Consider the following 12,162-nt stretch of genomic DNA (forward strand, 5'->3'; position numbering starts at 1 on the left):
ATCAGGTCACTGATTGCTACAAGCGTGCGCGGCAATCCTTGTTGATTCATCGCGTCAACGACAGGCCTTAACAATCACATACACAAGAGGCCATAAGCGCAAGATAGGATCGCTTGCGTAATCATTCGCATCTCCAACAGGACTGGTGCGCCCAACATAACTGTTGGCCTGAGCAATCGCATCTGTAATTGTAATAGGCCACGTGCGCAAGATGTCGTGTGTCGCTATCCTGAGCTATCGCGTCGCCGACCTCACAGGCTTTGGCTACTATCTCCTCTCGTTTAGAGACAATGCCGTTAATTGTATTATGATTAGCGATCATCATGTCATGATTGTTCGACAGTGACATCACAAAACGGAACAACATCGAATACTAAACCGCAACTATTCATGTACTCATGTACTGCGAATGCAGGGTGCGTATTATACATGGGTACAGGCTTTTTCCCAGAATATACACGTCATTTTAAGGGTGCGTATTATACATGGGGGCGCACTATATTTGGAAAATTACGGTAAGCATAAGTGATGTCTGCAGTCAATGCAGCCAAATCAGCAGAAAGTTGCATTTATTTTTGACAAAAGTTGCAGTAAAAAGTTGCATTTATTTTTCACAAAAGTTGCTCTAAAAGTTGCATTTGTGGGCAAGTTCCTTGAATTTATTCGGGTATATGAGATACTTGAAACAATCCGTATCCAAGGCACTGTTGCAAAACTCAATGTTGGCAACTTCAACAAAATCAATAGTCTGAAAAAATTGGCCCAATGAAAATCTCATTTTCGGCGGTCTAGCCTGAATGTACGTCGAATCAGAAAGGACCTCAATTTTAAACGGTAGTGAAATAATTAAGTGATTTATTTACATATAGTGCCAAAGATTTCCAGTAATAAGTAAAAAATAGAGGAGAGCTGCAAAAAGTTGCGAGATAAGATTCCTCAAACTGCTTGAAACACCGTACTAAATAGCATCTGAGTATTTAGGAAGCTGCCGGAAGCTGTAGAAAAACTTGCCCAACCGGACTTTGAAAACAAATTTGAAAACAGATTTGTGGCAGATATGTCACTACCCCCCGGCTATCCTGTGGCAATAACTTGATTAAGCTGCCATTGTCACCGTTTGTTAATTACCACCCACTTCCCACTGTGACAGGCGAGAGCTTCAATTTTAAAAATTCACACGAGCGAATGGGACCCACCATTGAAGCCGACGTTTGTCGATTACCTCGCCAGGAAAACAGTCGGCTACTGCGGCGCCGATCTCCGGGTGAGTGTTAGCTGTCTGCTTTATGTGGTCAGACTCACGAATACATCTTTCAACCATGTAATTTGTTTTCAGGCTCTTTGTGCGGAGGCGTCGCTGGTGGCTTTGCGTAGAAGGTACCCGCAGATCTACGAAACCTCGGACAAGCTTCAAATTGACGTTGATTCTATTTCTATTGAATACAACGACTTCAAAACTGCCATCCAGGTGGATGCCTGTATTGTATTTGTTGTTAGCTTTCTGCTGTGTACAGTCATTACTTGACCATTAAGTTATCGAACTTTCTGCCATGAAAACTATTATTTCTAATCCAAAATTTTGAACACTAATAACAGTTCTCGTGTACACTGGAGAGGGACCATATTGACTTCACGATATTACAGTTTCATACTTTCTCATGCCACGGATCTGTCTAAAAAGTACCTTTTATTTGCGACTGCGACCTAAAAATGATGTCCCAAATCGAGCGGCAGATAGAAAAAATATTTTGAGCGCAGTGCCCCTATAATTTGAGCTCCGTCAGCGTACACTCTGCACTGCTACCTCATTGTGCCACAGTGTAGCAGTGCCAGCTTTTCCTTCAGCGTCACGGCACCCATATTATGTGGAAAAATTTCCATAAGGATCTTAGATGATTCGGTTTCGACGGTCGTTATCGTACGAGTGTTAACGGTATGTGCCTGTTTTCCAGACAATCATACCCAGCTCGCAGCGGTCCGCCGGCAGTCCTGGACGCGCGCTGTCTGCTAAAATGAAGCCTTTGCTGCTGTGCTACTTGAAAAATATCGTGCAACAACTCGCCGGATTGTTTCCGCAGCTTAAAGGTTTGCTTCGTTTTACTTGGTTTGGCCGAGACTATTGACAAATAGGCTAACATCCAAACCTTATTTTATCACAGCAGACTAGGACAACTTAGTAATTCTAATTGCCTGATTACTAATTTGACTTATTACAGTGAAATGTTGGAATTCTAAATCTAGTCCAATATATCAGGGATATCCAAAACTCCAGGATGTATCGCTCGTGTTGGAGGCGTGCAATAGGAGTGTCACCTCAATCGCATCGATAGCATAGATATTTATTACTGTTGGCAATCACTGTGAATAACTCGACTCCTATCAATCCCACTACTGATGATTGACATCAATTTTATTGGTCACCATACAAACTACCACGTCACTGTGATGGCAATAATATAAGCATAAATATGCAATTTCTCTAATAATTGCCTCGCAGACATTCTGGTTACCTAATACAGAACTGAAAACGAATGTAACACAAATATCAGTAACTGAAAACATATGTATTTTAATCAAGGCCAGATACATGTACCAAATACAACCGAAAGTCACTAGCTGATGATAAACATATTTTAATCCAAGTCAGATACACAGCAGATACCAAATATCACCAACTCAAAATATAGGTATGTTAATCAAGGCAAGCCACAAAGCAGATACAATAAGAAATCACTAGCTAAACACGAAGGTATTTTAATCAAGGCAAGATGCAGAGCAGGTGTGATACATGCAAAGCAGATACAGCCAGAAATTACTAAGATTTAGATATCCCTGCCAATATATGAATCACTTCTATGCTCTAATTCTAATCTAATTTTGACACAGACTGAAGTTGATTCAATTTTCAAGTTTTTTCGGATTCAGTAATTCTAATCTAATTTAGAGGAATCTGTGTATCAATAATTCTATTTCTGGGGTGATTTGTAAAAAAATTGTGTTGCTACAATTCTAATTCTATCTAATTTGGTAAGTCTGAATATTTTCTAGTTGTCTGTCCATTGTCCAATTGTCTGTATTGCAGTAGCTTGGGTCACTGCTTTTGCCGGCCGTGAGCATAGTTTTCATTATGTGTTGTGCTTGAACCGAGTAACAGATCATTTAAATAACCGAAATGTAGTGACTAGTGAGCTGCTCATTGTGGTTCTGTTCAAATTAACGGAATTCAACTTATAAGCCCAATCTAGTCAACAACAGCAGTGACCATTAACCAAACCCAAACCTAGTCTAGACCCAACCCAAATGTAACCTAATCTAACGCAACCTTAACGAAATCCAACACCTCGCCTAACCCATCCCCAATCTTATCTTCACCCAACCTTTACCTTAACTAAAGCCTCATCTAAACCAACCTAATCTAGTTCAAACCCAACGCTAAGCTAACCGAATCAAGCTACTCCTAACCCAATACAACTACCCCACCCAGCCCACATCTAATCCCAACCCAGTGCATCTATTTGAATGGTTACTCAAATAAACTCAAACCTTCCTCTTGTTTAATGAGCTTCTTGCTGTCATGACAATATGCCCCATTTCTGTGTACAGCAAAATCAAAAATTCTTCAGTCTACTACGACATCGTCCAACTCTGGCACAGACGACCAACTCACTTGGTTCCCTCCTGTGTCGATCTATTCGAACGAAACAGGTAAGGGACAATGTAACAGCCGTTAAATTTAACGTGCCGTAAATCAATGGGTTTGTTGCACAGACGAAGATGTAAGTTCGGTGGCACTGTTGGGGCAATGCAACGGCGAATCGTCGAATTACAGCAACGTAGTCCGGGCCATCACGTCTGAAGAGCAAACGTAAGTGGATATCATTTCAAGATGAAGGCTTCGGCCTGATTCGTGCCGACAAACGGAGTTCATGTATATAATCTAAGAAGAATAGTGCATTGAGCTTGAGCTTGCTATCAGACCATCATAGTAAAAGAAATTATTCCCTGTATTTTTGTTGGCCTTCTGTGTTTTTGTAATTTCTTTATATTCACAGTTTGATCACTGTGTATCGACCTCGAATGCTTGTGTGCGGGGAGTCCGGTGCGGGATTCCTCTCGCACGTCGTGCCCGCGTTACTTCACGACATGGAAGGCATCCCGATTCACTGCCTCGATTTGGCATCCATGTATGGTACGGACGTTAGGACGCCAGAAGAAGCCTGTGCGCAGGTACTGTATCAGTGTTGGTATTACTGTAATTGCTAATATAAAATCACAGGTAAAATTGGCAGACTTGTGTGCAAGGTACCAATCCCAGTTAGTTGACTGACTGCCTGTAATTATTGTTTTGACACTCTGTCTCATATCAAGTCTTGATACTCTGATTAGTTTCATCGTATATTGTGGTGAAATGATCATGGGAACATCATAAAATAGCACAAGTATCACGATACTGACTATATTTCTGAAAGAGGCACGTATTTGTAGTGTCATGATAGAGATTTTACTTTAGTCATAAAGACACATCATGCAATTTGGAAATAAGCCACCAGTAGCAGCAGTGACTTGACCACCTTTTGCCTTTACAAGAGCGACAAGAGTATCGGTAACATAAGCTTACTTACCTATGAAATTAAAATGCACGATTGATATCTTACTGCAGCGTAGCCCTGACCGCTATTGTCTCGTGCAAAAATCTTGATAATCTTTTTATATTTTAGGTGTTCCGAGAGGCTAAACGGGTCACGCCGAGCGTCATCTACTTGTCGAACGCGGACAAATGGTGCGAGGTCGCGTCGCAAAGCGTCCAGTCGACCGTGTTCTCTCTACTGCGAGATATTCCTTCAGATCTGCCCATTCTCTTCCTGGGTAGGTGGTGATTTTAAAATCGGATATTATTTACGGTGTAGCCTGTTCAAAACTATAGATTACTAACCTACAGATGCGCTATTAAAGTCGTCACACTTGAATACCCAGAGAGGTCTACCGCTGAGCCGGCTAAAAGCAGCATGATAGACAGTCATCCAGCTGTTGACCCGAGCGTTCAAATTTAAGGGGACTAGCAACCGAAAAATTTTAAAAAGCATCAGAATTTTCAAATTTTTTTTAGTTGGAAATATTAACATGGTGCCTCTGTTTTTTCGTCATGGCCTTATCTCACCAAAAAACGAGTGAAAATTGCTGAATTTCAATTTCACTTGGCATACCGCAAGTGCTAAAACGTTCGATATCGTTTTTCTCCATTGTAAAATTTCGTTATGTCGCTTCCGCAGAAACCAAAAATTCGTACAAAATTTTTGTCGTAAATGACGCTCATGGTTTTTGTAAAATCCTACGTCCAGATCTACGTTTTGCTCATTTTTGTTTGGCCTAGGTATAACATGGTCTGAGTTCGAGAATGCCACAACAGGCTTTTAAAAAGAAAATGAATTTGGAGATTTCAAAACGAAATTTCTCCAAGAACAGTTGCACATAATCCTCGAAATTTTAGCAACACGCAGGACTGTCCTGGTACTTCTAAAATCGGCGTTAGATCGGAAAGGTGGCATCACAATTTTGAGTTACTGTGTTTCGCTTGTCGTAGCACTATTTCTCTTGCCACATCCTAATTCACTGGGCTAGAACTACAATTTGCGATATTTTGTTCTTAGCAGAGCGACACTTGGCAGCTGTGAAAATTTCATGCTGATGGGGATTGCCCTTCGCAAGATAGCTCTGTCGAGTTGCTAGTCCTCTTAGTAAACCCGGTCTTAATCAAAAGCTACTGTCGCGCTGATTCCGAAGATACAAATGAAAGTCCGGTCAGGGCAATGGAGCCACTCTGAAATAGCCGTCAAAGTCGATTGTTCAGAACAATTGGAGTGCAGCAACACAATGACCATAACAATAGCCAATTCCGTCGAGCGATTATTCAGAACAATGCCGATTTTCAGGTTTTGACGGCTGTTTCGGTGGGGTTCGATTGCCCTGACCAGATTTTAATCTGTATTTTTGGAATCAGTGCGAAACTTAATTTGGATTACGGCTAGTATTAATAAATTTGATCGCGCGGCTCGGCAATTCAAGTGTGATAAATTTCGCATATATCCATTGGTTAGTAATCTATAGTAGAACGCAGCTTTGGCGTAAGTTTTCATTCGTTTTATACGTACAATCGTCATAGAAAGTGCGTGAAACACTAATCAGAAATAGAAACTAATTTTGAACGCATGTACACAGCTCCGACAGTGTGAACACCATGTCTCATTTGCAAATGAAATTGTGTTACAGCGTCATCGAGTTGCGACTACCGTCAGCTACCTCGCTGCTTTTCCGAACTCTTCCACACCGATTTTCAAGAGGTGTACGAGTCCAGGTTCCATACCACTGCCGAACAAAGACGTATTTATTTCGCCCCCATCTTTTTACTTCACGCCGTAACCCCACCGGCAAGGAAGACAGACAGCGGTGAGTATGAAACGGATATCGTCGTCCGCTTACTTTAAACATGTCGAAGTGAAGAGAGAGTTTTGGATTTTATATTAAGTTAACGATATCAATAATTTGAATTTTATGGAGAACGCCAAATAGGTTGCCTAAAAACACAATAAAAAAACAATTTTGGCTCAATTCCAACCCGTAAAAGTGAACTTTGTAGAAAGTAAACGTTGGATTTAAAAAAAATATTTATATTCACTTCAGGAAATTCTATCAATTAGCTATGATGCTATGTCGAAAGCTTGTTGCTCAGAATACTGGTTATTTACATATCTTTACACTCGGTCTTTATAATTTCCTGGCATCAAGATATATTGGCATTTCTTTGGAATTGAACCAAATTTGATGTGCGGCGATTGCTTAGAAAACCATACGATTTCAATGGTTACCCGTTGAAATTTGAAAAAAAGGTGAATAACAGGAACAGTTTAATATCTAATATAGTTGGAGTTAGAGTTATGTTAAGAGTTAGGACTGCAGTAAGGTTTGCGTTTCGGTTGTAGTGATTATAAGTTTTTGATTTGGAGGTAAGGTTACGAAGACTGGTAAGTTTTTAATGACTGGCTGATGAGATTTGAGAATCACTGGGTTGAACCACGTTTGACAACTAAATGCTACGGCAATTTTTGCTCTATTTTTATTATCATTTATTGTATTTTAGTTATGTATATTTTGTGTTGATGATTCACGCCGGCTATCTTTTTGTCCAGGTCACGTGCAAGAGCGTCTAGAGGTGGCCAAGGCCCCGGAGCCTGCGCCCCTGACGGCCGATGAGGTTCAGAAGCTGGAGAGAGATGAGGAATCGGTGATGAGGAATTTGCGGCTTTTCCTGCGGGATGTTCTCATGAGGCTGGAGAGAGACAGGCGGTTCAAGGTTTGGAAATGATATCATTCGATATTTTGTTGATAGAACTAAACAGGCTTCTTGAAGTGCAGAACTTCAATATCACAACAAACAATGTGTTGATGTTACCAATCAGGTGGAGTGACAAAGGAAAAATTTGAATTTCAAAAATTGCCATCGATATTCGGTCCCAAAACTCAAATGAATTACTTTGATCATGATTTTAGGTTCCTACACCCTCTAGTGGTTGTGCAATTTCACCGAATGGGCCGAAAGTAGCTAATTTTGCTTTATCTTGATAACCGCTTATGCTGGAAAGCTGGTTTTGGTCTTAAAAGCTGGGGAGGCAACGTGTTTCTATCTCGTTCCCGAAGAACTTTGCCTTGAAAATGTACAGAAAAGAAGTTACAAGCCAATTATTGATTTTTAAGTAAAATTGAGCATTGATGCAGTGTAATGATTGAGCTTGTGACTGCGAACCACATCCCACCAATTAGAACTACTTCTGGAAAACTTGAACAAATGAATCCCTTTTTAGTATGAATACAGCTCGGTTTGCAAATAGCCGATGTTGAATCTGCACGATGAAGTGATCTCGCGATATCGATTCAACCATCTATAGACTTGAACCAATAGACTTCTTAGACTTCCAATTACAGCACTAAAAGTAATAAACTTGCTGGTGTGGCAATATAAAATTAGACTCGTGATCCGAAAGTAACGCACGTTATGACTTTCTGTGACGATCAGCAGTCGAAACCTTTTAAAATGCATGTGCCTTGAAGTTGGGCTATAATATAGTAAGACTATAATATATAATTATCGTGGTGAAATATATTACAAAAAGTTTAATCGAGTCCCTGCAGTAATTAGATTTGTAGTGCGCATTTTCTCAATATCTGCGTATATTTAGCCTTTCGCGGATCACACAAATCAGTGAGCCCCGCGGGCCGTAGTTTTCCAACCCCTGCTATGAACAGTAGGTGTATCTAATTTGTGGACATTATTTCTCAATTATACTTATATCAGAAGCATTAGCTATCCTCAAGCCCAATAGTATCAATCAATGCCGTTTTTTCAGATGTTTTTGAAACCGGTCGACTTCGAAGAGGTGCCCGACTACGCGCAAGTCATCAAGAACCCGATGGATTTCGCGACGATGGACACGAAAATCGATCAGCACAAGTACCACACCGTCAAGATGTTCCTGGCCGATATCGATTTGATTTGCAACAACGCGCTGGAGTACAACCCCGACAGGAGGCCGGAAGGTATTACGATTGTGTTTGCCCGTGGAACACGCCTTCGTATTTGTGTTGACGGAAATTATCAACAAATAGTCATGACTCGACTCGAGTCACGATTTTCTGATGACTCGACTTGACTCGCGTCATTTTCTCAAATACGGAAATGACCCGACTCGAGCCAATCTGCGTATTGACTCGACTTTGACTTTGAGCCAAGTCATATGACCCGAGACTCGGACGGCCAAGACCGTCATTTCATTGTCATGTTGAGGAATAGTAAAATCACCACATTATTGAGATTTCGCCTATTGGTACTAGTACTTGAAAATGCGACCGGAAACTGGTAAAAGTGAGGAAAATTAGTATATTATAAATGCGAACCAGAGTTGGATCAATTGTAATTTGTAATTGTAATTGAATGTAATTAATTACATTTTTCAATGTAATTGTAATTTAATTGTAATTGAAGCATTTTTATTTTGTGTAATTGTAATTGTAATTGTAATTTGACAAAAATTTTGCTCAATTACAATTTCAATTACGTTAAATTGCTATTGAGACCTGACAAGCACAACATAAAATATTTGACTTATAATGCATTCTCTTTAAATGTCGACAAGGAATTTGGTGGATCCATTCGCGGAAGCCCTTGACTGCGCCCTTGCGGGCGAAGTTTTTTTTATTATTTTTACCGCTATGCTGGCCTCGGCTGCCATTGTATACAATTTTTAGATTACTAACCAACGGATGGATTCGCAACACGTGACTCACGATTGAATACGCCGAGAAGCGAACTGCTGAGCCGGCTAAAAGCAGCAGAATTGATAGTCCCATAGCTGGCGATCCAAGCGTCGAAATTTGATATGTATGGTCCTAATCGAAAGCTAGTGTCGCACTGATTCCGCAATAAAAGTATATTTCCAGGCAATGGTACCATCCCAAAATAGTCGTGAAAGTCTGGGAATCGGCATTGTTCTGAACAATCGCTGGGCGTAATTGGTAATTGTTGTGGTCATGCTGCTGCAGTGCTCTCACTTTTCAGAACAGTCGGCCTCAAACGGCTATTTTGGAGCAGATACATTGCCCTGACGAGATTTTATTTTGTATTTTCGGAATTAGTACATCAATAGCTTACGATAAAGACCAGATGCATCAAATTTGGACGCATGGATCGCCAGCTCTAGGACTACAAAGTTTGCTGCTTTTAGCCGGCTCTGCAGTACGTTTGTCGGTGCATTCATCCGTGACTCACATCTTGCGCATCTATCCGTGGGTTGGCAATCTACAATACGATTTCAGATCACGATGCTGCATCGTTACTTCGTCTGGCTAACTAACCAGACCACTGGATATTATATAACGTCTTATCTGACAAAGCACGGTTTTGTTTTTACTCCTCATCCTCATTCCTACGTCCCTCGATAAAAATAATATTATTTCTTTAATTGTATACTATATACGCGAATCCAACACGTGCATATATTATAATACTTTTTCAACGACATACTGCACCCTATCCTTAATCCTAACCCATAGGAAATTCGGTAAATAACATTTTACATTTCCAATTACGTGAGCCATAATTATCGAGCATACAAAACACGCTTATATTACGTCTTACGTCACAATGACATCTTACATAGCATACTATGTACGCACATAAACGCATTTATTACTACACAATCTGAACTAGACTTGAATTGTTGTTAAATACGACGCTACGGTTGTCAAGGAGCACTGTTGAATTTATGATTATTCAATTACATGTTCAACAGCAGCAATTGTAATTGTAATTGTAATGTAATTGAAGCATGCAAGGAGTAATTGTAATTGTAATTTGATATTTTTAGCATGGAGTAATTGTAATTGTAATGTAATTGAAACATGCATGAAAGTAATTGTAATTGTAATTGAACTGAAATAATGTAATTGATCCAACTCTGATGCGAACCATTCGATATCACCAAACAGAGTTGTAAAATGTGGATTTAACAAGACTTCAACTGGAAACTGAGCAGTCAACACCATGACTTGAACTTGGACTCGAGTCATAATACTATGACCCGGACTCGACTGTCTGCTCGCTGACTTGGACTCGGACTTGACTCGGTGGTGAATTGAAAATGACTCGACTTGACTCATGCCAAAACTATAATTAAGTGAGATTGACTTGTGACTCGAAGCCTTGTGACTTGGTTACAACCCTGCGTCAAACGTTTTAAAATTTTGATGCCGAACGTAAATCTTACATTGTCAATTTCCAGACAAGCTGGTCCGGCACCGCGCCTGCGCCATGCGGGACCTGGCCCACGCCATCGTGGACAGCGACCTCGAGCCCCAGTTCGAAAAACGCTGCCTCGAAATACTCGAGTCCCAAAAGCGCCGAGGCGTGGACCCGGAAAGGTTCGCGCCCAAGTACCAGCGCGTCCTGCCCAAGCATCTCGCGTACGACCCCGCCACCGGAGACTTGGTCCCCAAGCCCGCAGAGGAGTTGGAGGCCAAAAAATGCAGGAGTTCGGAAAAAAAGACCCCCTTCGGGAAGAATATGGGCAGGAAAGCCAGAGGCAGATCGTCGTGGTCCCGCGGAATCATTAAAACGCCAAATAGTAACAAGAAAAGATCGACCCCACAGGACGACGAGTTGGGGTCGGCGCTGCTGGACCCGGACACAAGCGCAGAAAGCGGGGTTCAGGAGCAGCAAAACGGCGTCAGGATGGACGAGACGGAACAGGCTGAAGAGAATATGGCTCATGAAGAGGCTGAAGAAAAATTGGAAACCAATGACCTGTGTGATGATGAGGTGAAAACTGAGGGCGATGCAGCGATTGAAGGTGCTGATAATGTTCCGTTGGATGATGTGATGGAAATTGGTGTTGCCATGGATGCAGAAATGGCGGAGCCGATGCCGGGTGAGATTTGTTGGGTTTTGCCGTGCAACTATTGTTGATAAATAAACTCTCAGTGGCAAGGAGCGTATCAATTCATTACCCAAAAAAGTCGCATCACACCACTCTTTACAATTAACACTAGGTTCAGTGGTAAGCTTGGGGGTCAGTTTATCAACCACAATAATAGTTTCAATAAGATTTTTAACCGTGCAAGCCTTTAAATCTAAATAGCCTATATATCTTTGTCGAAATGGGCCTCTAGGTGGTGGCGAATGCAATAGTAACACGTAACTCTTCCGACGACACCTTTGGGCATGATCGCGACATCTCAAAACTTAGAAATAAAACGTATTAACGCCAAACCTAGTCAGTTCTATCTAGCAGCTCGTCTTGAAGTTATTCTGGAATAGCGGTTATGTTTATGTATACGACGGGAGAATATGGATTTTTGTAACCAAATTTGCTCCGAAACCCCAACAGAACATCTCTAAACAGCAATATGTTTGTGGCAGTAGGCTATTGGCAATTCGGCAATTGAAATGAGTTTGCCCAGTAGCCCATTCTGTTGATGTGAGTCCTGAAGTTTTAGCAGTTATGAAGCGAAACTGCCTCATGATTCCTCTAATTTGAAAAAAAAAACAAATAATATCAACCGCACTTACAAATTCAGTGGTTACGCGGAAATGAGTATAATCAAAGTATGTCAGCG

At 41.0% G+C, this 12,162-nt stretch overlaps 1 protein-coding gene and 1 long non-coding RNA gene across 2 annotated transcripts in view; both read left to right on the forward strand.

Annotated features, from left to right (window-relative positions):
* The window catches only part of LOC145448573 (ATPase family AAA domain-containing protein 2-like), a 31,784-nt gene that overhangs the window by 16,700 nt on the left and 2,922 nt on the right, over nucleotides 1-12,162 (forward strand). Inside the window, exons 14-24 of the mRNA XM_080326984.1 lie at nucleotides 1,151-1,264; nucleotides 1,337-1,468; nucleotides 1,953-2,085; nucleotides 3,604-3,705; nucleotides 3,769-3,865; nucleotides 4,053-4,227; nucleotides 4,719-4,866; nucleotides 6,268-6,444; nucleotides 7,185-7,348; nucleotides 8,400-8,589; nucleotides 10,830-11,474. Coding sequence (XP_080183110.1) covers nucleotides 1,151-1,264; nucleotides 1,337-1,468; nucleotides 1,953-2,085; nucleotides 3,604-3,705; nucleotides 3,769-3,865; nucleotides 4,053-4,227; nucleotides 4,719-4,866; nucleotides 6,268-6,444; nucleotides 7,185-7,348; nucleotides 8,400-8,589; nucleotides 10,830-11,474 — 2,077 coding nt within the window. The remainder of the gene's footprint in view (nucleotides 1-1,150; nucleotides 1,265-1,336; nucleotides 1,469-1,952; nucleotides 2,086-3,603; nucleotides 3,706-3,768; nucleotides 3,866-4,052; nucleotides 4,228-4,718; nucleotides 4,867-6,267; nucleotides 6,445-7,184; nucleotides 7,349-8,399; nucleotides 8,590-10,829; nucleotides 11,475-12,162) is intronic.
* LOC145448579 (uncharacterized) lies at nucleotides 2,092-3,400 on the forward strand. The gene is made up of 2 exons (XR_013917964.1): nucleotides 2,092-3,198; nucleotides 3,259-3,400. It is a non-coding gene; the product is annotated as an uncharacterized LOC145448579 (long non-coding RNA).

The sequence above is a fragment of the Botryllus schlosseri genome, chromosome 10 (assembly GCF_051294905.1).
Source record: "Botryllus schlosseri isolate E-star chromosome 10, Bs_hap1, whole genome shotgun sequence".
Lineage (NCBI taxonomy): Eukaryota > Metazoa > Chordata > Ascidiacea > Stolidobranchia > Styelidae > Botryllus > Botryllus schlosseri.